At 38.3% G+C, this 27,804-nt stretch overlaps 1 protein-coding gene across 1 annotated transcript in view; it reads left to right on the top strand.

Moving 5' to 3' along the window:
- TMEM135 (transmembrane protein 135) overlaps positions 1-27,804 on the top strand; it is a 185,485-nt gene that overhangs the window by 137,494 nt on the left and 20,187 nt on the right. Inside the window, exon 7 of the mRNA XM_019473930.1 lies at positions 25,938-25,979. Within this exon, the coding sequence (XP_019329475.1) occupies positions 25,938-25,979 (42 nt within the window). The remainder of the gene's footprint in view (positions 1-25,937; positions 25,980-27,804) is intronic.

Genomic DNA, 27,804 nt, shown 5'->3' with positions numbered 1-27,804 from the left:
AGATATCTTGTTTTGCTTCTTATCACAGCAGGTAGAAGATAGATGGAGCTTATCTGCATTTTTACATTGACAAAGGTTTTCCAGAAATCTCTTCTTCACCTAAGAGTTGTCAAGTACTGTTATTTTAAAATGTGCACTCAAATGTCCTTTTTTAAGTAGCAATTTCCATGTGTTTTATTGCACACTGTCTAAGGATTGCAGCGTAAAATATAAAGACAGATAAAAGAAAAGAAAGTTTTTAATAAATTGCATTATTAGTACTTCAGAAGGCACTGCCACTTAAGGTTCATCTAAGGTTTTTAAGAATTAATAGTAAATTTTGAATACCGGGTGTTGTAGCTCTACAATGACGTTTCCTGACTTTTTAAAAACTTTTCACTTCTGATATTGATTATGCTAACAACAACAAAAAAAGGACAAGGGAGGAAACATAAGAACTATTTTAAGTCCTTATGCTAAAGTAGTTTTGCTGTAATTTGTTGGAATAATAGATAAACACTTTTTTAGAATTATTGTTTCTGTGACCTATTTTAGGTGGAATATTACCTGAATTATTTTACCTGCTGTATTAAAAGTAACACTTAGTAATTAGGTTTTTAATCTAATATAATCTCAAATGTTTTCTGATATGTATATCTAACAAACATACAGAAATTGCTTAGCTTTCACTATCAAGTAAGAGCTGATAGTTGATGGCGAACGTGCTGGTGTCCCCCAGCTTGAGCAAGACTCGGTAATGCAAAATATTCGGTGTTTAGTTTACGTAATTGTATAATGAATATTTCTTAAGTAACATCCTATAAAAGCTCAGGCGTTCTCAGATATATGCAGGAAAAAGCCATGTTTGCATATTTTCTATAACCAGATAATTGCCTCCTTTTATGCTAATGGCCAGAATTGCTCAAGGTGGTACGTTAGATGTGAAATGGAGCTGTAAGGATCAAATTGAGCCTAAAATTTCATTTGAGGAAAAGCAAAGGGAAGGCAGGGCTGTAAACTCAGTCTTTCCAGAGCCGGGGAGGTGGGAAGCAGAGCTCCTCTGACCCTCAGCCTTGCAGCACCTGCCTGCGAAGGCGAGGTCAGGGACCCACTGAGGGCTGGCGGGAGCCTGGAGCTCCTGGTGCTCTGAAGGCTTTGCAAGTTACAGCTTCAGAAAACTGTCTGTAAAGCTCATTATGGAGATATTCAGTTAGTCCTGAGCCTGCAAATGCTGACGCCCTCTGCCATATGTGAAGGACATGGGACGGGGGTTTTCTCTTGTGCAGAATAACAGGAAATTTCTTCAGCTCATTATAATTTTTTTAAAAGTTTTTCCTTTGTTTTAAAAAGTGATGTCAGTGAGCTCCTGACAGAGAGAGAGTTATTTGAGCTCTCTGAGCATTGGCTGCTGTAGTTACTTTCATTTGAGTATGAGTTCTTGTTCTCTTTGCGTCTGACCTGCATGAGCTTGGCTGAGGCAGAATTCAGAAAACATGCTCAAGGGCTGACTGTCTTTCTTGCTACATTTATTTTATTCAGCAATTAAATCAAGCTTTTCAGAGGTCGAGGATTTTTAAGAGTAACATTGTCTGATAAAACTAATCTATGAACTATTTATCTCACAAAAAGTTTAAATTAAGACCTAAATTAAGACCTAAGAGATGATTTTTTTTTTCCAAAATTAATTTTGTTTTAAACATGCAAACTTACACAGCGCCAATGTAACTGCACAACTTGAATAAAATTCAGCGTTTAAAGACTGAAAATCATCCAGCTAAGCACTGTGCAAACTAAATGCGTGTTCAAATTTTATATAGATTCTTCCAAGGTTATGGACATACATAGAAATTATTGTACTGGAACAGATCAATGATTCATCTAGTCCTGCTGAGAAGTGCTGGTGAAGCATGCCAAAACGTAAATCAAAGACTTGATCAGGATATCAAGGCTGTCACACAATGCTTAACCCAGCTGGAGACCTGGCAACTGAGTACAAATCACGGGTGACTAACCTTCCCCCACCTCCAACTTCCTCCCCCACAGGAGATCTCGTTCCTTCATTGACTTAAAAACTCTCAGTGCTAGAAGGTACTTTCAGAAAAATCTGTAACAGAGCGGTGGCCTGCTGGGTTGTGCTTGGCACAGGGAGGCCCCTGCTTGTGGGCACTTGCTCCATGCTTGCAAAATGGGATTGTGTAGCCAGGAGCGCCCATTAGAGCCAGGTCTGCACCGCATGTCTTCTGTACCCGTCCTGCCCTCCCCAGGAGCAGGGAAGGTAGCTCCTTGTACTCATACTTATTCAAAGTCCTGGAAGAGTAGGAATCTGACGTAAGATGGAAAAATGGTAGATTGTATAGTTGGGGGTAGGGGGAGAACATGTGTCAAACTACTATTTTGTTAAATAAGGTCCTTATGTATTTCAGTTCTGGTAATTAACAAGCAGTTGCCCCATTCCTTGGAGGAAGATGCTTAAGTAGTGACCCCAGAATGGCAGAGTCCTGCACTTGCAGGGTGTAGTGTGTCTTGTGAAGGTGCAAACCAATCCCCATAGATCTGCTGTAGCTACAAGAAATAGGAACAGTCTTCAGATGTGTAGCCAAGTCTGCCTGCAGTGAGGCCCCATAATGTAAACAAGTCTACATATGGTTGGATGTATGGTTGGTCATGAACTTAGGAGATGTGTGGGTGACCCTCTCCTCTTGAAAAACTGTAAGGGATCTTCAGTTTGATGTAGCGCCTATTAAAATGTGACAGGGAGCAGGTTGCTGAGTAGTCCATGGTGTGTGAGTTGTGAATCCTATATTGGGGGATGGAAGAGAAGGAATTTCCCTTTCCCTCCTGGAAGCAATTACGAGAAAACATTGATAACGTACTCAAAATCCTGGCTGTTGTAGGTTGAGGAAATACAGAGGAAGTCGTGTAGAAGTCTTCCTGCTGGGCTACCCTGTCCCTTTCAGGGTTGGGAAATTCTTCAGTATTGAAGAAATGAGTGTTGTCAGTGGTGATGATCTGAGTTTAGGTCACGGCATCCAGAGAGTCATCTGTTAGGCTCGACTGGAGTCCTGCTTGCGACAGCACATTTCCTGCTGTGGTTTCTGTCAGAGGCGTGTTTTGGTGGATATCTAGCGGTACTATTGCTGGATGTGTGTTGTTAGAAATCTCACGTATTAGCAAGTGATGTTCTGGTTCATTTAAATTGAAGTTGTTCGGGTTTCAAAGCTGCCTGAAAACTTTTGGGTGAGATAACCTTTTAATAAATGGTGGTGGAAAGCATGCAGCACAAGTAATATATGTGTTGATGCCAGACTTGCAGAAGAAATCAGGTTTTAGATTAATTCTGTCCCCATTCCTCCGCCAATTTTTTCTTTTCAAACCAGGTGACTATGACAGAGTTTCTTTAAATATAATATTTGGCCAGTGTGTGTCGGGTGGTGTGGTGTTTTAATGCTTTAATATGTATGCTTACTACAAAGTTAAAGCTGACATACTGTGGATTTTGGTCTCAGAAAATTGAGTACTGTATTTAGCACATTTACTGTTGAAATATCTCATATTCACATCAGTAATAGAGGAAAATAAAATATTCTCTTAATACTTACTAATACTTAACAATTGTTTCCTGTGTAAAAATCAGATATAATTGGGAACTAGGAAATACAAAATAAAAATTCAAACTAATCAATACTTTTATGAGATACATAATCAGAGGTGTAGTATGACTTACCAAGATTGGATCCCATTGAATGTTAATTTTATATTACAGTTAAGAATACATGAAGTATTGACTAAGCTTGAAGTGCTGTGAAGATGTTTGAAGCACTATACAGATGTTCATATTATTGAAAATCTGATTTTGTCACAGAAAACACCTTACAGAAGGTAGTAGCTTCATACATTGATTTCTTCAGCAGTTTATGGCAGGACTCAGTTTTACAGCTCTTTTCTGCCTTGCCAGATTTCTCCTGGCTTCAGCAGAGTCCTGGCTAAAAAATGTGATCTACACCTCACACAGAGCTAATTTTACAGAGGGAGAACTGACTTTTTATTTCTTTTCTTAGGGCATGATTAAAATTAGGGGTTTGATCTGTTTTTAAAATTGTATAAAAACAGTGCCTTCCAACTTTTTATCTGCTCATCCAGTTGCAGTAACAGTTTTACTGAAGTGATCCCACTATTTTGAATTGAAGAGACGTGGGTATCAGTGATAGACCCAGCAGTATATGTAGAGGAACAGTGTTGTCAGACACTACCCTGTGATTTTATTGCAAAAGTGGATATAATTCATTAGTTGAGGAAGAGAAATCAGAAAAATATTATTTTGAAGGTGAGCCAATTCATATATTCCTGGACATTAAACAGACCACCCAGATCTGAAGTTGTGTTTTACGTTTCTTAAATCTAAATAGATTCAGCCGAGTCTTGAACTGCCTGCCTGAGTCCAACTGAATGCCACACACTTAGAAAAGGAAAATCTGCCTTTTAATTTCCCTTTCTTCGTGTATCTTCCTTAGTGAAAGGCTTCACAGCGAGTAAGCCTGATGGGTTTCTGGAACAAGGTCACAGCAGAAGATTTGCTTAACAGAAATGTAGTGGTCCTTGCTGAGAATTAAATTTACTTACTCTTGGGATAATTACACTTAATCACTCAAGAAGAAAAATGGGCATGATCCTGCAATACAGTGTCTTTCCAACCATGTCTCTGTGTTGCCACGGTATGGGCATGGCATCTAACAGAAATTTTACCCCTGAGGATAGGTACCTCTACTAGAGGACAAGACAAAAGAAAGGTGTGTGTGTATGTAGAGAGAGAGATATAGATATGTACGTATGTACGTATCATGGGTGATTGTGATTCATGAAGGAATTTGGCAAAATTCAGTAAAACTCCACGCCTTTCTGGCATGCCATGTTGGATGGTAGAGTGGACCACCATGTATTTTCCATTTTAAAAAACATCAACAGGAAAAAAAGGTTTCTGTCATATTGGGAACCTCCTTTAAAGATGAGGAAAATGTGGATATCCCAAATCTTAACGCTTTACTGTTTCACCTAGATTCCCATTTTATTCTGCACTTATCTGCAAATGGAAAACGTTCTTTATAATGTTTGCTTTCATGTTGTGACTGCGCGGTTTATGCTGCAGTAACTAACGTGCTCTTTCTCAGCTAATCTAACCTTGAGAAAAAGCGTTTTGAAACACTGCAAACAAGAAACAGCATCAAACAGCAAATTTTCCATTCTGTCATAGTTTCTGAAATATCATTGGGACCCATCTCAGAGAAATAAGTAAATTTTTGCTGGTAAAGTGAATAATTTTATCTACATACAGATAAATTTATACAGATGAATTTATACCTATAGACATCAATGTGCAACCTGGTGTAATGTTTTAATTTTTCAACTAACACTGGGAACTGGGAAGTAATTTATACTGTAGATTATATTTAGTGTATAATGTAGTTTATATACACATCCACAGTTAGTGTTTTGCATAGATGTGTTATGGAATCTGTTCTTTTTCTGTAAGGTACTTACAGCTCAAATTATCATACTCATTAAAGCATTGATTTAGGAAATTTGTGGCAAACAAATTATGGCAGTTTCGTGTCACTTTGTATAATTTTGTAGTGTTTCCTTGAATGTTTTGCAAAAGAGGAGGCACCTTGTTATGACAGACCACTGTAGTTGTGGTGTATCTATTTAGAGAAATGTCTCAGATAAGTATTAAAACTGCTCATTTAATGAGGTTTTAAACAACAAATAGTGTGATTTTCAAATTCACTGTGGATTTAAAATTAAGCTGCTTTGTGCCTACAGAGTGAGGCAGTCTGAGGAAAAAAGGGGGTAATAAAATGATTTATGAGAGTCTCCATTTCAAACTATAATGGATTGAATTTAATATGCAACTTCTGAAAATCATATTGTGAACATATGTTAATAGAAACATCCTACAAAAACAGATGACGAGATGTGAAAAAGATAAGATTCAGAGAGAGTTTGTTTTTCTTAAGTGTATCTTTTTCACGTTAGCCTTTTAACAGACATAATTTCTGTCGGGGGAGATAACTGCAGAATCTCATGTATATTTGTCAAGTGAAATCCTGACCTCACAGCCGTGTTTTGCCTGCTTTCCAAAGGAGGAGGGATATTTGCAACAGCACTGTCTTGTGTTTCTGCCAGTCTCCTTCCTAGGAACCTTTGAACCTGAGAGCCAGTTTTGGTCATATTTGCAAAAGCTTAAAGGTCCCAAAGATACAGAAAATTCTGCTTTTTTTCATGAAACTAAGCAGCTGTGTAGACAAGACAAATACACCGGTGACTGCAGGCTGCTGGGTGAACCCGGTCCTTTGTAGACCCCAGAGAGCGCACAAGGGTGTTACACTCGTGGAATATGCTCGCTGTGCAAATTGCTAGGAAATCAGGCTCGGTGCATTTGTTTGCTCCTGGACGAACTTGTTGGTTTAATTATTAATGAAAAAACCCCAAAGCTTACTTAACCTAACTGGTTTTAAACAACTTTGCTGCTCTCCTGTTTATCCATAGCTAGAGAAGTCGAATGTGGATGATCAAAATGCTTTAAAACTTGTATGGTCAATAATAAATGGCATTTAAAAGTCTTGGTATTTTTCCTGTTTCTAAAAAGGCATAACTGTTTATGTGCACCCTTCTTAATATAGCTTACTTTTTTTTTTAAACTATTAATAGAAATAGAAGAAAAATTCCTTTATTGAAAAAAAAAACAAACTTGAAGGGAGAGGAGAAGTTAACCATGATGTGCTATGATGTGCTGGCAAATTAGGTAAATAGCAATAAAATGCTATCTGTAGGCAGATACTAAAAATCTAAGTTGTACAGGACATGAAAACATATAGCTGACTCAGAATGCCAAATTAATTAAAGAATTGACACACCCTCTTATAAAAATAATTCAACTCAATTAAAAACAGACAGAAAATGCTATACTATTTTTTATTTCCTTGATGAATAAAAAAAATTCTTTCTCTGATTGAAATTCAACCCAATGCTGAAAGCACACCTAAGGTCATCTTTACCTCTTAAACCCTGCTTCTAATCAGGGGGCTATAAAAGAAGGAGTTTACAGGAGCAGAATACAGTCTCTCCCTGTGTTGACCCAGGGGAGGGAAAACAGGGAGCAGTCCTGTTCGCTGTCTTCTGTGATGAAGTGTGATCTTCTTTAAAAGAATATAGTTCAGTTGTATTTAAATGTAAGAAAAAACTTCTGTGGATATGTTTAGTGGTGGGAGGTATCATTTATTGAACTCACAAAATGTTAAGTTCAACTTTTGATCACTGAATGAATAAATAATGGTATTTTGCATGGAAATGTCTGGTATCAAAACTTTTGGCATACTTTGAAGCGTCAGAGCAAAAAGTTGATCAATATAAATTTTAAAGTTACTGTTTGCAACCACGCAAATTCCATATCGATGGGACAACAGAAAAACCTTGTGTACAAACTTCAAAAAACAGGCTGGGCAACGTTAATGCCCAGTAAGAAAATCTGAATCCTCCAGTATCGCAACATAAATTTGAGAGAAGATAAAAGATGCCTTTTCTCCATTGTCTGTCTCTACAGCTTCATTATACAAAACACCAGCAACTCCAGAGTGCGTACACACACTTCTCACAGTTTCTTAACATGCGGAAACCTGTCCTGGCAAGCCAGTAGGTTTAATGCAGAGGTGCAGGGCTACTCAGTCGTCTTTGACACCGACACGACAGAGCCTCTTGCATCTTGATGTGCCTTCCACGTGAGGAAAGGCGTTCTGCAACGCCTGTTACTTATTTGCAGGGCACAGGAAGGTCTGGGGCGTATTCTAGATAAAAGAAAATGATACGGTCTTATCAAGAGAAAGCTAAAATGTGTATGACCAAATCAAAAATCAATGTGACTTGACCACAGAAATACTCTGAAGCTTCAAGGGATGTGCTGCTTTGTCAAGGTTGTACCTACAGGGTTCATGAGTCTCCTAGACATCAGCATTGCTCGCCTGTGTCAAGAAGCCTCTTAACTCTGGAATATTTGCACTGAGAATAGGAGTACGCAATATTTTGGAGGATTGCCTTCCAGAGAAGATCTTTGAAATAGTGTAATTGTGTCCACATTATAAACACAACCCCTCCCCCATGGGAACTTTTTCTGAAACAGCTCAGAAAGCACTGAAGCTATTCATGGTGCAGATTGCTTGTAATTGAACTTTTCTCTGCTCCTTATATGCTAAACTTTCTTGCACGTATTTTCTTCTGGCCCATAGGGATGGAGCACGAATCTGAAAATGAGGAAAGAATTAATGATACACTCTAGTAGTATTTGGCATGAGTCAGACAGACCTCGTTTACTTTGTCCTTTCAAACTGTCAGTTTAGATACTTCTGCCTGTGCTGCAAGATATGGCCCTTGAAGAGCACATGTCTCTAGGGGGTTTAGACTTCACCATTAGTAGTAGGATTAGAAATACAGCTAAAACGTACTCCCTAATGAAGTCCAGAGCTCTGGTACTCTGGACTGGAGGTGGGACTTTTTCCCCCAAAACTCACTTGGCTGCATTCCACGGGTCAATTTTTTGCAAGCACATCATGAAACACATTCATCACTGATTGCCATATAATGTTGTTTTGCAAGATAAAAATGCACATAGTTTTATGTATTTTGAAATATATTTATAAAAGAAATAGTTATACTGAAAATTCTGAACAAGTAAATGAATACAAAAAAGAAAACATCCCAAATCCTCAGACTCCACCCTTCGCTCCATCACAGATAAATCAACAATGTAAAATCCTTGTTTTTCTCTAGAACAAAAGTTTCACAGCTGTATTTAAAAGTATGTTGATGAAAAGTGATTCATAAGGTGAAGTAATCATTTTTATACAGTGCATTTGGCAGATTTCACCCAAATTACACCATAAAAGAAATATTATATTTGACAGCAAACTGTTAGTGATGTGAAATTTGAGAATGGACACTGACTGTCCAAAGACTTATTTATGACTATGCTGCTCTCTGAGGGTACCCTGGTTTTCATACCCAGTTGTGGTCAGTGTGTGTTTTTCCCATCTTTGCTGTAGATTCAAGCTTTAGATAAATTTCAAATGTCCTTCCATTGTGAAATAATTCACATGTGTTTGGTTTAGGCATAATTGGAGGCTATTATATCTAATTTGTCTACTACAATTTGTCTACTACACAGAATTCTTACCAGCTAAATATAGAAGTAATTAAACTTACAAAGTTTTGGGCTACCTTAAAGGTTTTTAAATTACGTCCATTTTGTCTATTGTATTTTCATTTGAAAAGGGCATGCGTGATTCGCCAAATTACTGTGTATATAACGCTAGATGACTTAAAACTGTAACAAATAATTACAAGGATTTAACAGAATGGGCTAAACCTCTTTATCCCCCTTTGCATGAGTGACTTGGGAGCAAAAGGTTGTGACCTACAGGGTCAAGAATACTGTGTGGAGTGTTTGAGAGTAGTAGATTTATCAGACAATCCTATTCAGTCTCTGCTTTCCTATTGAAGCTGTCTTGATGCTCTGCAATTAGTAGACACCAGTTACCAGGGATGTTAATGTTCCTTCTGGGTTTTGTTTGTTTTGTTGCTTGTATAGAGTACTGATTAGGGCTTTTGAGTGTGGAATTCACTCGCAAGTGATTTATTTTGTATCTCTAGGATGGTTTCCAGCTGTTTGAGGATTATTTTTTTTTCCTGGGAAATCTTCGTTTCAGATAACAGCCAGAGTGGCAAATTTTGAGAAGTTACAAGCAGTTCTTCCTGATAAACTTTTCTTTGTAGAATGAGAGAATTTAATTTTCTACCTATCATGTACTTTATTTCTTTTTTTATCTTCCTTGAAAATCAATTCCAATCTTCTACTGTTTTAAGCATTAAGTGAAATGTTGATAGCAGATTTATAAGAACCTATTGAGTAAAGTTAGAACTGAGGATGTTACCAAGTCTGCGTATTCTAGGAAACCCGTGGGATGTTTTACAAAAGAATGTGCCCTTGCTTAAGCTTCTCATTCAGAAATTAAACCCCTATTGATACATGGAAACAGACTCCTATTCATATGTTCCATATGATTTGTAGCATCCTAATCCTTGCCATGAATCCTTTCCTTATTCTCAGTATTGTAGACTGAAACACATCATTTCAAAACATGGCTTCTTCACATTTTTTTTGGAAAACGTCAGCTCTTGGTTGACTACAGTTCTAATCATCTCTTTTCACAAGTGCTGTGGTTTTCCTAAATCCTATCGAAGAGCAATTTATTTGTAGTTATTTAAAAACTTGTCTTCTGTGAGTATATATTTAAAATTTACCATGAATCTGCATATTCATACAATTACCTAATTTCATAAACTTTTAATTTCTTACACTTTTATGAATTTTTTTTTTTTACCTTCAACTATTAGTATCTCTTGGGTGAAACCTGTATAATACTGTTGTTAGACAATGTTGTATGCTAGTAGCCAGTGGAAAATAACAAATAAAATTAAACTTCAGTAAGTAATTGGTAGGCTGAATGACCGTGCAGATGGTACGCACTGCCTGGTTCGCATACTTAATAATAACTTGCCCAGCTTAAGCATAATTTTGTTGACTTGTGATTGTTGTACTAATGTAAAGCTATTGCTGTAGTTACTTGCTGGATTACAAGTGAAATTTTGAAACCATAGTAATTTTTTCCACAGTTGGCTTCTGCATGAGGTACATTTTGTAACTTTATTATAAACACTCAAAATGGTGTAGGTCCAAGAATTGCCATCTGCTATATGAAGTTTGTAAAATTGTTTACACGACATTGATGAGTATATTAAAGTGGTAAAAAACCGCCAAGAACATGCCACTAGAACTTGGATTCGTCTCCAACTAATTACTGCAAATTAAAAATTAAGCAGCCTTGTCTAATCTGCTTTCGTGGCTTTGCAGCATCCAGAGCAGTCTGTGAGTCAGCATCAGGTGCACTTAGAAAAAAGACGTGTTCTGGCTTGGGGAGAGATAGATGGGGAAATGTAATCCCCTGAAGAAAACAATCCAAATGTCCTGGATGTTACTGTAAACTGAACTTTTTCACTGGAAAGCTGTCAGAGCTGAAGGAATAGTTCATGGTGCAAATCCTTTGTCCATTGGTTTTCTTCCTTTCCTGCTAAAATGTGCAGTATTAGCAGGTCCGGTGTGCCAAAATTTGCCTTTGCATATTACACTCTTTCTTTAGTTTGCTACATCTTGTTACCTCTAACAGAATTAAAGGGATGTGTCACTGGAAATTCCTGATATTTGTTTATTTATGTATTTTTACTAAAGCGTTATAAAGGGATCTTTAGATTGGGACGTAAAACGTCTCCTGAAGCACTCTGTACAAGAAAACTCACAGCAAAAGGAGAAGAAGGGCAACCTGCTTAACCTGGATGGGTACAAGCACAGCCCACATCTTCACGCTCAGTCCTTGGTGTATTAGTCACGATTGACATCGTTTCTTATTAAATGTTGGCTTTGGAAAAAGTGCCTGGCACAAGCAAGTAGAACAGTTAATTCCTACTCGCTGTACATTTTTATCAAACACAGAAGTAGTGGCAGATGTGTTTTCTGGCCCTCCAACAGATGTCCCTCGGTTGTGTTTCACAACTAAGGCAGTTGTGTAGCTTCTCCAGATGTGTAGTGTGGACATAGGGATTTATTTACCTGGTTGTGCCTCTTCTGTTGGCCCATAGCTGAGGGGCACTGGGCAACACCTCTACTTTTTCTTCATGAAGTTAAGCTCTAAAACTAACCTTTACTTTTGGATAACAAACACAATCCAATGCCTTCTGTCCCCAGACCTGCTGGGATTGCAACTACATGAAGGTTTGTTTGCTGCACCACTTTTATTTGACTTCGTATTTTCAGGGCAACAAAGTACGTTGAGCTTGCTATCTAAATTTAAAATTAGGACAACGCGAATTTTATTCTAGGAGGAAAAATGGTTACGTTTGTGACTTCAACATTAGAAGTGAAAGAAAATTCTAACAAGAAACAGGTGAATTCAAAGTTAAAATCTTATTTTCTTGCTCTTGCTTCTTTGAGGCTTTTCTCAGCTGAAGGAACCAAGGGCTGACCTGGGTAGAACAGTGCCTTCAGAGTGAGAGTCCCTTCTGTATCCTCATTCACTGCAGTGATACTTCTCTGTTATTAGGACAGAGAAACCTTCAGAACAGCTCTGGAGGATCTCCACTTTTCCTTCCTCCCTTAATAAGGTTCTGTAGTTGGTTTAAGCTTTGGATATTTGAGAACATGTAAGTGAAGTGTTATCTAAACTTTTCTGTCTCTTAATATAGGATAAAAGGACTTAAAGAAATCATGAGAGATTGTTTAATTTTGCCTATACCTTAAGGAAGCATCACTTACCCCATTCATGTCAAATACCTAACTTGTTCTTCAAAATCTCCAGTAATGGAGAGTCCATGACATCCATAAACAACCTATTCCTATTCTTAGCCATTTTTATCACAAGATTTTTTGAGTGTCTAGTCTGAATATAGCTTGATGCAACTTTGGTCTATTCCTTTTTCTTCTGTCCACCACAAACATTGAAGAAAACAGTTTATTCCCTTCACTTTGTAGCAAACTTAAGTAGTGAACACTTACATATCCTCCCAGCTTCTTCTTCCTTGTCTTCCTCTACCCTTCTCCCCTCTTTTTTAGACTGGACAACCCCAGTTATTTCAAACTTTCCATACAAATAATTCTCATTGCTCTATTCTGGTTTCCCTGAAATGAGTCCACCTTGAAGTGTGAGCATAAGACAATTTATTTCAGCTGATAAACCTGATAAAGCAAGAGAATTAATTCAGTGTTTTGCAGGTTGTACCTTTCTTCTACATCCCAGAGCGGCTTTTGCTTTTTGACCCTCCACAGTTCTTATCCTGTATTTGTGTAGTTGATTGTTTCTACATACATATAATGCACATGCAGTCGATGAATAGCATCCTATTTTTTCTGAGCCTATCTCTTCCACTTGTAGCTCTTTTCTGCTTGGTATTACCTGCAACTGTAATAGGCATACACTTTTTGCTCTGTCACCTCTCTCACTACTGAAATTATTGAGTAGCAGACATCCAGGAGAGGTCGTTGTGGAGTACCACTTAGTATGTCCTTCCAGTTTGTTAGGAAGCCGTTGATAACTGCTCTCTCACTACTCTTGTCTAACCAGCTTTGTATTTGTTCTAGGTATCTTCCATTAGATTATGCTTCCCTGATTGTTTTTAAAAGAAAATGTCACGTGCTTCAGGGTCCAAAGCCTGAATCAAGTCAGTAGTGTATGACACATGCTGCTTTTCATCTCCAGTCACAAAATGTTACCCAGTGTTAAAAGGGTTTGGGGTTTTGTTGGGCATTTTTTTTGGCAAGTACATGTTGATTGTTAGACATGTCCTTATGATTGTCTTCCAGGTGCTTACAGTGTCTGTTTATGTATGATGGTGTCTCACAGTAGGCACCTTCCTCTTTAGGAAGCCAGCTGAATTGCAGTTTTGTCTAATTCCTCCTTTCCCAGACAGTATGATATTTATTTTATAAATATATATTTTTTATATATATATAATATATATATTAAATATATATATTAAACTTTTTCTTTACTAAAAATAACTTGTCTAAAGCATCCCGAAGTTATGTTAGCTTTACCACTACTGCAGTCACATTGGTGGCTCATAATCAGCCTGTAACTGTCCTTCTCTGGAAATGAGATGACTTGCTGCCAGGAATATGGAGATAATGCTACGTATTTAGTAGTTGACAAAAGCAGATGTGAACACATCACAAGTATGCTATTAGTTATGCTGGTTACCCATGCTTATCCTGAATTTAAGGCTGAATAGGATATTTTTTTCCCAAAATAGCAACGGTTAGGCCTTATCTATTATAGAAGACCTACTTTCTGTGACTTTCCAATGGCATGTTAATTTTGTGTGAGGTGGATCTTTGATGGAGACACATAAGTTCATTTCCATTGGCTTGTTAAGTTTTCGTGGCACAGTAGTGCCATGCAGTGCTAGCCCCGTTCCCAGGATCAGTTTAATCATTGCTTTTCTTGATAGGACCAACTCACCTGGGTGTAGTGTGACAGTGAGGTGGACAGGAGTGCTTCAGCTTGTCTTTCGAGCTAAGTCTGTAGATAGCTCCATGTGAGACTGCTTTGATCATGGAATGTACCCTCAGAAGAGTCGCCTCCAGAAGGACTGGTTCAGGGGGATTGGAGTATGGGTGTGTTCAGTAGCAAGACACCCCAGTGCGATACTCTTGTAGGACTCCTGACAGCTTTCCTTGATAACGATAAAGAGAAGATCCCCATCTTTGCTAGTAATAACTTCCTGTAGAAACTGACCCCATTCTTCATACGTTGCAAGAAAACAAGAAAAAGTATGGAAGGAAAAGAAAATATTCTCATATTTGTGCTTTTTATTGTATATATTACCTGGAACTTGCATGTATTTTTTGTTCCTTGTTACTGGAGGAGTGGCAACTACAAAGATGCATAGTTTGATGATGGCTGTGCTTGATAGAGTGTAGAAGCTGTTGAAAATTAAAGGTTTTCTGACTAAAAATGAGCCAAGTCATCAAGGATTTTCTGACATTATTTCTCTGCAACTTTGGTTATATGTTTGCATATGCAAATGATTTGGATTCAGACTTTGACTTGTAGAGCTAAAACAAGCTTTGGCTCTACCTTAGAGGTTCTGGCATGTCTTCGTTTAGATAATGTTAGCTAGTGTTTCTGGATGGCCTGTTTCTGTTTTGTCGATGTCACTTATTTACCTTGCTAAATAAGTTTACATTTTTAACATGTAAGTTCTGGCTTCCTAGTGTGGTGTCACATGTTTTCTATCTCAGCTAGTTGAAGGTAATAGAAGTTTAAAATAGGTGAGAAATGGTGAGAGGAGCTAATGGTTCTTTAAAATCTCACAAACCAAACTGGCGTTAATAATACTCATCTTCATCTAATTCATGAGCTATTTTAAATGTTTATCATTCCCTATAAATTTTTATAAAGGCAAACAGAGGCTCTGAACACAGTGCCATTTGCTTTCTCCACTTATATAATCTTATTCCTACTAAAGTGGGTATTACTTCTAGCTCCCAAAGTTGCATCAGAATAGCATCTCATTATACTTTTGCATAACTCCTGGAAGGACAGGGAGTAAAATTGCATCATTTTTATGGATATTGATTTTTATGGGAGTTACTTATACCCAGGTTCATACAGCCCAAAACTTACCTAAGTGTTTTTACCTGCTGTGTTTTCTGGGTTTTTTTGTAAATTGTTGAGTATTTTGCATTTCAATCTTTCTTGACTTTTATAAGAAATTGGATGAAGGTCAAACAAGGTATAAAGTCCAAAGCCCCATTCCCAGTATCAGACGTCACTGGCAACATTGCCACTGTGCTGAAATCCGATCAGTAGACGTTAAATATACTTGATTAAATATATTTTAGGAAAGGCACATCAGTTGTCTGTAGACGTGTATTTTGATGAAGCATTCTAGAAGTGGAGAACCATGTAATTACATACGTATTTAGCATATGGCACTGAAGAACAAAGAAATATAATTTGTATATATAGACTGGGTTAAAAAAGTAGCAGAAATTTTCTAATGTTATTTTTCAGTGATATAGTCACACTATATTGTGGTTTTGAAGTGGGTGCATTCTCTCATCTGCCTGGTGTAATTTCCATGCTCTGCAAGAGAAGTACAAAAAATGCTCATAATAACATCCCTGTGACATACCTTACTTCTCCAGCTTGGAAAATGGGGCTGATATTTCTTTGATTTATCTTAATTCTGATTTTTTTTTTCTTTCTCTTATGCGTGAGTGCAAAGGAGTTAGCAAGTGTCCAGAGCTCTCTGTATAGATGAAATATAAGGGAAATTTTGAGCAGTGTTTCCAATCTCAAAGTTTGAAAAAACAACACTCCAACCTCAAAAAACCCACCACAATGCCTCCCCCAGAAGTTTTTTATCTATTGTGATCTGCCAACACGTACGCATTGGACTTACAGTTTCTGATTTCCTTGATTCAGTTCACGTGTTCATGCTTTGCATCTTGGAGATGCTAGAAATTACTCTGTGAAAATCAAATAAAGTTGATAGTTTCATGAAACCCAGTCAACCCAAGAACTGGGACACACTGATGGAGTCCAGACATGGTGGCACTCTCACTGTAGTGATAGGAATTGGCAGGGCTTTGATACTGTCTCTGGGTAGTAGCTGTAAATGCCCCTGGTATATTTGCAAAGTGAAATAATTGTAGGAGGTTTTATTGATCCCGTAAACAGTGATATCAACAGTGGTTAAATTCCCAGCAATAATTTTTGGAAGGTTATTTTCATAAATACGATGTTCTTTCACTTAGTTAAATTAGTTAATCACAGAAGGTATTCCATGTTACATTTTTTTTTTTTTCCCCCCTTCACATTTTTGGGGAGACTTTGTGTTTTATCTGGGTGATTGCACACATTCTTGGTATGGAGGGTTTTTTTGTTTTGTTTTGTTTTGTTTTCCCCAAGTTGTTTGTTGTAAAAACTCAAAGTTGGAAACATTACAGATGTTCAGAAGCCACATTTATGTGATTATTAGAATAAAAAAGGACCAGAAGTCCATCGCAGAGGTGACACTTTCCCCCTCCGACTGTGACCTATAGACTTGGGCTTTGTGTTATATCACTCCAAGTTTCATGACCAGTCTCTCAACTTTTTTTTTTTTTTTTTTTTTTGACAATGCAACTTTCTATTCAAATACTGCACCTGGATTTGCAGCACTAAAAATATGAACTATTTGAACAGCACTGTAGTAATTTAAAATAAAACTATGTTAGAATAAAGTTTGGTCCCTTGCTACAGTATAAGCCAGCAAGGGAGTTACTCAGGAGTGAATTTCTGTGGTAGCACTGAAATTTGGTTCTCAAAATAGTGTTTTCCGAGGCTGTGGACAAATACTTTATTCACCCTGTGGCTCTTTGAGCGGTTTTCACATTTTAATCCATTTTCAAGACTTCCTATGATACTTATGAACCTCACAGGCATGTCTACACACCACAGCGTCATGCTGGAGATCTGTGTGTAAACTCCAGGTAAGCAGGTAAATCTGTATGGGGCAGTCATCACAAAGAAATATTACATAGCCAGAAAGAAACGTTTAAGTTTCAACAAACTTTGCAACATGGTCATTTAGCTTGAATGTAGCAACAAACTGATGCTGTCCTAATGCTTATGGCTCAATAACTAGTTAACAGTCTCAGTGATTTCTGCAATATTCTGCATTATAGACATTTAAGAATATTTTTGAGTAACAGAGCGAAAATCTCACTTCAAGTCATTACAAATAATATCTCACTGATCTGAAAGGCATGTATTGCCTTCACTCTGTAACCTAACTTGGCAATGGCCTGGGCATATTCAGAATGATTGCTAATTTCTTTAAAATATTTTTATAGCTTTTCATTTCATTATATGTTTATTCTGATTATATATGTCAATTTTATTAAATGTCAGACATACGGGTAATAGAATATAAAAATACAAATGGATCATCTCCTCGTAATCACATTTTTCCCAAATTGAAACACAGCAAACAGCCAAACATTTCCCTCAAATCCAATTATGGGATCATTTGGGGGAAGCAAATGCTGTATCTGTTTCTCTTGAATGCTTGAATTAATGAATCAATCTCTATGAGAGAGGTGTAGCTCACTGAAATTTTGAATCACCTGCAAATAGCATGAAGTATATTTACAGAAAACAGCTCCAACAAGCTTAGCCTCTTTTTTTTCTTCTCCCCCCAAATTGCAGAGAGCCAGTAGAAAAAGCCAGAGGAGAATTTGGCAGTAGATAAATTTAGCACAGGTCTCCGTGTAAGATAGCATTGCTGCAGATGCCACCATTATTTAACCTGAGCCAAACCCGGTATGAATTTAAGTTCATTTGCTTTTCAGTGTCATAACAGTGTGTCCCTTTGGTGACAGACGGACTGTTCTCATTGTTCTAACAACAATGAAATGGCATCAGCGCAACCTCGGCCACGGAGGTGGGCGTGGGTTTGTGTGCGTGTCAAGGTACATTTCTCTGTATCCTTATGCCCCTAGAGGCAATTTGACTTCCCATTTTCATCCCTTCAGGGTTTTTTTATCATTTCCTATTTTTGTTCTGCACCTGATTTGGAGAGAGCGTTTGGGTTTTGCTGTAGCAGAAGGTTACAGTTTTTTGATAAAACACTTGTAAGAAAAAGGTTAAAATTGGGTAGTGGAAAAATGACATCACCTTCCAAAATTCAACAAACCAATTGAACTAAGCAGATAAATCCTTAACTGCGTTGTCTAGTCAGCTCTTTTAATTGATCTTGGCTGCTTCTATTAGCTGTGTGAGGCAGGGGCTTTCATGAAGTGTTTTGAGAAGGGAACATGGCCATCTGAGTGACTCAGTTGCTGCTCCTGAGCCCACAGCACAGCATTATCGCTACACAAAGACATGGAAAGGCTGCATCCAGCTAAAATAATAAAAAATAATTTTTTCTTTGCTTTTAAGTTCTTTTGAGAGAAATTCCATTTACTCAAAAATGCACATTTCAGGAAGCACTAATCTCTGAAGAAATGAGAGCGTTGTAAGTAGCAGAATAATTAACATCGCTAGAAATCTGGTTTCATATTTGGCAATAACAGAAAACTTGATTAGCAATCAGATGTGAAGTGTTGATTGATAACAGCTTTGGTTTACAACCCTGAGTCCAGTATTGTAATTTAACTTCAGTATAAACAGCTTTCTTTTCAACTGCAGTGTCACATTCTTGCCAGAATTGCAGAATTTTTCTTCAAAAATGTAATTCCCTGGATTTATATGAAAGCTTAATTGGACCATAGTTCACTGTTGACTACACTGTCATCTCCATTCACCCTTTCTTTCCAAGTATTGTAAATGATGCATTCAATATAGGTCTAGAAAATAATAAGGTACAACCTCTACTGTGCTTCTTTCACCCTTTTCCTTGAACGTTGTCCCTACTTGCTCTTTCTTTGTTCATTTACTTTTTTTTTTAAATATAGTTTTATATTCACTGCATGTAACAGTTACAAAGACGTAGCCTTTTCAAAAGATCATTTTATACTCAAGCACAGCCTAGAAATCTGGTTTCATATTTGGCAATAACAGAAAACTTGATTAGCAATCAGATGTGAAGTGTTGATTGATAACAGCTTTGGTTTACAACCCTGAGTCCAGTATTGTAATTTAACTTCAGTATAAACAGCTTTCTTTTCAACTGCAGTGTCACATTCTTGCCAGAATTGCAGAATTTTTCTTCAAAAATGTAATTCCCTGGATTTATATGAAAGCTTAATTGGACCATAGTTCACTGTTGACTACACTGTCATCTCCATTCACCCTTTCTTTCCAAGTATTGTAAATGATGCATTCAATATAGGTCTAGAAAATAATAAGGTACAACCTCTACTGTGCTTCTTTCACCCTTTTCCTTGAACGTTGTCCCTACTTGCTCTTTCTTTGTTCATTTACTTTTTTTTTTAAATATAGTTTTATATTCACTGCATGTAACAGTTACAAAGACGTAGCCTTTTCAAAAGATCATTTTATACTTCAAGCACAGCTAGAAGAAATGCCATGGATACATTCTTTCAATTTTTATTTAAACATACAAAAGTTAAATTATCAGTCGGATTTGGAAACACAAGCAATGAGACTTTTCATTGCATTTTGATCCCAGCTGCATTGCACATTTAATAGTTTGAAGTATAATTTTTATAAGAGTTTCCTGAAGTGAGAACTCCTCTGGCTTCAGTTATTTTTAATCTGATTTCTGACACGTCTTCTGAAAGCTACGTGTTGTCCGTGGGGTACAAGATTAGATTTTTTGGTTATAATTCCTCCTTATAATTTTTTTCATAGTCCTGGGTTGAATAGGTAAGACCTGTGAGTAAAGACAGAAAGAAAATAAATGTTTAATCCAGAAAAGGGGAAATTCGGAGGAGAGTGAATATGGCTGTAAATCCTTTTTTCCCTTAAATTTGCCTCTGGATTTCCTCTGCACAAGTCACAAGTTGTGCCTCATGATCCTATTGAGTCTCGGAGGAGGCAGCTCCGAGTGCGGTGGTGACATGTTCTCTGCCTCTAGCTGTCACTGTTTCTCCTGGGGTTATGTTGTCCAATGGGATGGGGCCTCCTGATCCTTGGCAAGAGGAGGAGAAGAAAAGGTTTTCCAGCGGTTTTTCCATCCCAGTTCGGGCAAAGTGGAGGGAGAGAGGAAAGCGGGTGGTCATTCCTGCTCCTGCATCATCTGGGAAAAGTTGGGATATGCTGCAATTTTAGATTTGATGCACTTTATTTCTGATAGGAAAATATATAGTAGAGTATTCTTTTTTTTAAGCTGATGTGAAAGTCATGAGTAGTTCCTGAAGTCAGAAGACTTTTGTATAACCATATCTACAAAGATTTTTAGGATCCAGTTTCCCATAGATTTATCTAAATGAGGACCAAAATGTTTTTCTGCAGCCTCATCATAAACCACTGATAGCTCGATGGATTTGGGCATTAGGATTAGCACAGTAATCATGTTCTTCTTTGGTCACTGAGAAGGATCTAGATACTGTTCAGATAGTTGGAAAGTTCACCACAACTGAGTAATGACAAGTCAAAATAGATTTTGTGGCATGTCCGATCATAATTTTTAGAAATCGTATTTTCCACTTAAAAATGAAAATGTGTGTTCTTCCACTGGGAAAAATACTAGTAGTACACATTTCTGAACAACCTTTGGTTTCAGTTTCCTTTGTCTTACCAGACTTCACTGGGTTAGCTCTTATTTTATATCCAGAGATATAAAATACTTCATTTTAAAGCAACTTTTTTCTACATAGTTACATCAGTGAGGAAGATCTTACTGGTTTGGAATTGTTCTTGGTTCCCAGAGCCTTTTGGAAAATTAATGTTTCCAAAAAGTGTTTTTTTGTTACAGTCACCACATAAACAAATTAGTCTCAAAACAACTTAGAACTGAGCTTGAACTAATTCTTCCATTTCTCTGATTCAGAATGACTAAGCGTGTGTCCCTGAGTCTTGAATTTCTTTAGAATCCTGTTTTTCAGTGGTGTTTATTCTGCGCTTTCAATCTCATAGTCACAACCCACTTGATTAGCATGGTGGAAAGTGTCAGACCATGAGGAGGTATAGAGAAGGTACTGATGAATGTTTTTTTTTTTTTTTAATTCTAAGAAAAAGAAATGAGCTTTTGAGAATAACATTTAGAGGACAGATGGGGGGGAATACAAAATAGGAGTTTGACTTGCAGGAAGAAAGAGCAAAAGAGGAGATGGAGAAGGAAGAAGAGAAATGGATACAGAAGACATCTTAGAAAAATGACACCTGTTGCTGTTGACTGTTAACACTGGGGAGAAGACGGGGAATGAAGGATAGAAAAACAGAAGGAGGAAGGTATAGCAACCTCTCTAAGTAGTTTAAAACAGAAAATGGATTATCCTGTAGAGTTCAGCACAGCTCACAAAGGAGTGTAGATAGCCTTTAATTCCTTAATAGCAAGGGATGTAGTTGGCATGTTCAGACACAGTCACGTTTCATCACTATGATCCTCCCTTCTCCATAAAATAAGACACCTTAACTCGGAAATGTGGTCCCCCCAGCCAATCTTTACGGGCAGATGTGCTGCAGTAATATGCCAACACATGTCCTGTGCTTGCAGTGTTTCCTTCCCACATGGCCATAATGAGAGCTCTGCGTATAGGAGTTTCTAATTTACTCTTACCCTGAAGGATAACATAAGCAATATGGGGATGTTGTTAAACATGGCTTATATTGTTGCTGTGAGCTGCTTTCTCCTTACCAGTTCCGTGCGTGAAAAGTGACTTGTTTCTTCAGAAGGCTTCTTGTGCAGGATATATCAATTGGTCACGGAGAAAATCTTTAGAAGAGTTATGACAAGACATACTAATAAAAAAACCCAAAACATAATTGCTGGCATCCAGCCTTGCAGTTCAGTGTGGGAACTTCTCCTTCCCACAGGATGGAGGGAGAGCAGTGTAAATGCATGTACGGCACCTCTTTACATACACAAACATAAAAAATTAGAGTTAGTTTGGGTCTTGTTGGAAGTATAGTTAGTATCAAGCCTTGGCTCTGTTCCACTTTTGCTGTTTTCTTTATGAAAAAATAAATGTGTGTGGCCATAAGTTAAATTTGTGTTATAAATATGCACGATTAAAATCGACCCTACTTGCTCATGTGCCAAAATTGTCCCAGCAGGGGAATTTAGAGAACCCAAATTTATTGCCATGGCTCCTTGATTCTTCTGCTCCTCCGGCTCCAACCACAGCTCTGGCCAAAACCAAGCTGGAGCAGAGCAGAGCATTTCTGCTGTCTGATCAGGTACGCGGTGCTCAACAGGGACAGCTGGCAGAGTTGCTGGTGCCGCTGGCTTTGTACCAGGGACAAATTCCCCTCTGATGGGAAAATGTAACCAGATTATGCACCCTTTAGATTATTGCTCGCTGGCCAAAAAAATGGCGCTGCCCTCTTGCAGCTTGGGATTCAGTCCCCGTGACATTCAGGGTGGTGGGAATGGTAGCAGAGGTGAGCTACGCTGAGTACCTCTGATGGTGTACAACTCACCCGTTATCTCAGACCTTCCAGGTTGAATAATACCCTAAAAACAAGCTTATAATACACTACTGAGATTTTTCCCGTCTCAGGGGTATCTGCAGTGCTGGGCACATGTAATGCATTTTGCTGTGCTCATTTGCAGCTTGAATGGCTCGCGGGGGTCAGCAGCAGAGTGCAGACTTTTTCACCCCTTGAGCAATGAAGCATTGAGTAAAAGTTATTGTTACCAATTAGTGGCTGTATGAAGCAAATCATTAGTCTTAGTTCAGTTATTAGCAGCCAGGTGTTCATGAAACGTGCCATGTGCAGCTAGTGTTGGACCTCAGCAGTCTCCGTCGGGGCCAGTCACTGCGTTTGCAACGTCTCCGCACTGTCCCAGCGTGGGTTTTTGTTGTGTTCCCCCCCTGCCCCAAAAGAAGCATGTTTGAAGTCAGTGTGGAGGGTTTTTTCGTTGCTGCCAGTGTTCTGTACCTAGAGAGTGAATAAATAAGGCAATTTCAATCTCTAGACCAGTATTCTGAAGCCTTAATATACTGAATTCATGATGTAAAGCCAAAAGTTAGATTTCCAGTTTTGTTGTGGATTGCTGCTTCATTTGTAAGAGCAAAATTGCCATGTCAGAGAAGGGAAAGTTACAGTGCAAATTACTCTTGATTGAAAGTATAGTTTCTCTAGGACTCACGTTTTTGAAACCCTTAATACGCGGTATTTCCACATATCCACTAGTTTTGCATAATAGCTTTACACAAGACATTTTAGACAGCAAGCAGCATGAATTAAGTTCTATTTAAGAACTTAAATAGCACTTTTATACTGTGTTAGAATTAAAATTAGGAAGTTAACGGGAAAAAAATGGAATTGTATCTTTAGTGTTCCTTCCATATTGAACGACATATTTAGCTTTGGTGCATTTTGCAGGGGGATTCATTGCTGTAGCTCAGTTAATTATGTAGAATAAATAATAAACTAAGAAAAATACAAATAACTAATAAAATTCCCATACACCAAATACTTATTGCATAGAATTGACTTTAATCATGTGATTAGAATAGGCATTAGAAATCTTTTTCATGTTTCTTGGAGTAATGAGGAGAGGGTTGGAGTGTTGTTTTCTCCTTCAGTGATTCAGACGTCTTCTGATTTTCAGTACTAGTGAAGAAAGGATTTGACTGACAATTTCTTTGAGGAGAGTTTAAAGCAAACGAGTAGTAGCATGGCATCAGTCAGGTTGGGTCACTCTGAGCACAAGTTGGGTAGGGACATCTGGTGGTGCAATAAAGGAATAATTGAACACTTGCAACTCAAAGTGCAGTTGCATTGGAGTGATTAAGGCAAAAACATTATTATGCTCATGCTGTGATTACTTTTCTGTTTCAATATTATTCTCGATACACTTATGTGCATGTTTACATTTCAGTTTTTGTATAGTTTTAATTTACTGGAAAAGAAAAGTAGAAACTAAGGCCCTATTCTTGAGCTGGCAGCTTGCAGACATAATGTGTTAAATGCCTTCAACTCAAAGGGCATTTAACTTGCAGTCAATTGGCTGTTTAAAATCAAACTTGTGATCCCAGACCGTGGTTCTGTGGACAGAGCGGGTATATGTTAACCCTGTGCATTTGGGCTCTGTTTGTAGTTCTGCCAGTGATTCATTGTGATCTCTGGGCAAAGCTGATTTCATTTGCTTCAGTCCATCACTCACCAATTGCTTCAATCCATCTTTCTGTAAAAGTGCTATGATGATTTTCAGCTTCTGAATTCCACAGGCAAAGAATCATAAAAAGTAAAATATTTACATATCTTTGGTTACAAAGTTCTATATTAATTAAAGATACAATGAAAAATTTTATTTGTGCAAGGTTACCTTGAACCCCTGTAGATCATATATACATGACCAATATTTTAGGTGTAGTCATTTTAAAAGAGAAAGTCCTTAGGACTTTCGTCATCCTTAGGATGAATTTTCTACTTATTTAGCACTGTGCACGTGGTGATAGAACCAAGTCCTTGGAAACATGTGTTGAAGGCCATACCCTTGGGAAGACTTCCCAGGAGTGTTTAATGCTGTGACATCTTACCAGCACCGTACCAGGCACTTGCCTGCCAGGATGAAGCAAGACTATATGGATCTGTTGATCATCTTTCATCTCATTCCTGCTGTTCATATGTATCCAGCCATCGGTAGCATGCGTTGACCATGCATGGTGTCTTCTGGGAGATGATGTCACATGCTCTCAGGAAAGTTCGGGCACAGACTTTCCAGGGACATCTTGGTCTTTGCAGGTAGAAGGCAAAGGATTGTGTTCATCCACTCCCACTTACAAAGCTTTTGCAACTGTTGTCCTGTCTTCTCTTAGAGTAGATGTATTCTTGAAATGATGGTGTTGATCAGTTACTAGTTTGTGCTTTATGTATTGTGTCAGGAATGCATTTTTACCATGATGTATTCCCCATGCAATCCTATAAAAAGAAAAAGGGGAAAAAAATCCCAAGTATCTGCTCTTTGCTTTGCTACCAACATGACACTGATGCTCTGAGAAGTCTTTGAGGAAGAATCTGTAGCAGCTGCAAGCTTCAACTCCTTTCATCATTCCCTGGGCAGAAAAAGTCAATAACCTAACAACTTTAACAGCCAATTACAGACTCTTTACCGTGGTCATTATTCACACAAGGAGCCCTATAGTCAATAAGGAAGGAGGTGTGTACTCAAGCTCAGAATCAGAACAACCGCTACCTAATTAAAAAACTGGGACTTTCAGATTGAGAGTTTTCTTAAAGTAATGAGCTGCAGAGGTCAGCAATGTATGAAGTAGAACAGTTTATCTCAAAGTCAGAATAACTATTCCCTGCAGTTCTTCACAAGAGGGTGGGTTTTTTATTGAGGTCCAACCCTCCTTTCTCTCCTTACAGTAACATTCATGTTTCGTAAAACTCATGATGACTTTTTTCCATAAAGTAACAATTCTTTGTCACATGAAATCTTCCATTGTCACCCCAGTGATTCTGTCACCATCCTTTTAAAATTTCTCCGCTCTTTGTTTGGATAAAAGAGAGAAGCACTGGCATTTGTATGCTGTACCCTTTGTTTCTGAGATGTCCCAAGGCCTTGGTGACAACTGTGAAGTCGGGGATAGCCACAGAGTTGTTACAGACGTGCTGTTTTCCATTACTGAGAAGCTGGTGTTCATCCGCAGCCCTTCTACGTAATATTTAATCTATAACACTTTATATTGCAAGCAGCCCATTATAGTAAAAACTGTTGGTTTTATGTTTCAGGTGCAAAGACGGCTTGAAAGGATTTACATACTCTGCACTAAAGTAAGTAAAGTTTCTGTGAGTACGTAGCTTAAAGTGAAGATTTTGAGGGATTGTGCACAGTGGCAGCTGCATTGTATGAAAAGAGTTTTCTTAAGAAAAATCATCCTGTTGTAAAACTCTTCCAACTTTTGGGGTATACAGCATATTTTGAAGAAGGTATAATATGCTGGCACAAGAGGAATCTTTTCATATTTGGGACCGTTATTGAAAGGAAATGCAGACACATGCATTAATCATTAATAATAAGCATTAATCATTTATCTTTCTAAAACTGGGATTCATGATTCATAGACTCATAGAATCATTTAGGTTGGAAAAGATCCTTAAGATCATTGAGTCCAACCGTTAACCTAGCACTGCCAAGTTCACCACTAAGCCATGTCCCCAAGCACCACATCTACATGTCCTTTAAATACCTCCAGGGATGGTGACTCAACCACTTCCCTGGGCAGCCTGTTCCAATGCTTGGTGACCCTTTTGGTGAAGAAATTTTTCCTAATATCTAACCTACACCTCCCATGGCGCAACTTGAAGCCATTTCCTCTTATGCTATCGCTTGTTACTTAGGAGAAGAGATCAACACCCACGTTGCTACAATCTCCTTTCAGGTGGTTGTAGAGAGCGATAAGGTCTCCCCTGAGCCTCCTGAAAGCTGAACACAGTATTCGAGGTGCGGCCTTGCCCTTCTCTGGACACGCTCCAGCACCTCGACGTCCTTCTTGTAGTGAGGGGCCCAAAACTGAACACAGAATTCGAGGTGCGGCCCCACCAGTGCCGAGTACAGGGGGATGATCACTTCCCTACTCCTGCTGGCCACACTGTTTCTGATAGAAGAAATTTGTTCGAGATCTCCTCCTAAACCTTGTGTCTGCCCTAGTGGGCCAGGCTCTCCTAGAATTTACTTCACGATGGGACCCTCTGGTGTTGCTCACTTATTTGTTGTAGTTATACAAAGTTCTTCCATCTTTGTGTCTTGTGTCAAAAGTATAAAGACACATTGTTCTTACCTGTCCCTTACATACTCTGCTACCTGTCTACCACTCAGACAGCCCAGTGCATGGACAGTGTCAACTCACAGGTGAAGAAAAGTGCTGAAGTCAAGCAAGACAGACTTGCTGTTGTTGGTAGTGGAAAATATTTTACAGAGTTCGCAGCTATGAAACAGCTGTGGAATTTGATATAATGTGCCAATAGTTAAATAATTCAGTCTCTAGTCCACAAATGTGGGCATGAAACACTCCTGTAGCAATGTGCAGAAACAGTGCTTTCTGAAATCACCAGTTCACAGTTGCATACCGAATGACAAAGTTTTTATACCTTCATCGCCCTCAGCAAGACTACCACAGTACAGTGTAATTTGGATTATAGTGTAAAGTGTTAGGAAACATCTTCACAGAATAGAATAGTTTGGGTTGGAAGGGACCTCTAAAGGTCATCTAGTCCAACCCCCTGCTGTGGGCAGGGACATCTTCAACTAGAGCAGGTTGCTCAGAGCCCCGTCCAACCTGACCTGGAATGTTTCCAGGGACGGGGCATCCACCACTTCTCTGGGCAACCTGTGCCAGTGCTTCACCACCCTCAGCGTACAAAATTTCTTCCTTATATCTAGTCTAAATCTATCCCCCTTTAGTTTAAAGCCATTCCCCCTTGTCCTGTCGCTACAGGCCCTGCTAAAGAGTTTGCCGCCATCTTTTTTATAAGCCCCCTTTAAGTACTGACAGGCTGCAAGAAGGTCTCCCCAGAGCCTTCTCTTCTCTAGGCTGAACAACCCCAACTCTCTCAGCCTTTCTTCACAGGAGAGGTGTTCCATCCCCCTGATCATTTT

This window comes from Aptenodytes forsteri, unplaced genomic scaffold, assembly GCF_000699145.1.
Source record: "Aptenodytes forsteri isolate BGI_AS27 unplaced genomic scaffold, ASM69914v1 Scaffold376, whole genome shotgun sequence".
NCBI lineage: Eukaryota > Metazoa > Chordata > Aves > Sphenisciformes > Spheniscidae > Aptenodytes > Aptenodytes forsteri.
The sequence above is the reverse complement of the archived record's forward strand: the minus strand, read 5'-3'. Positions and strand labels throughout refer to the sequence as shown.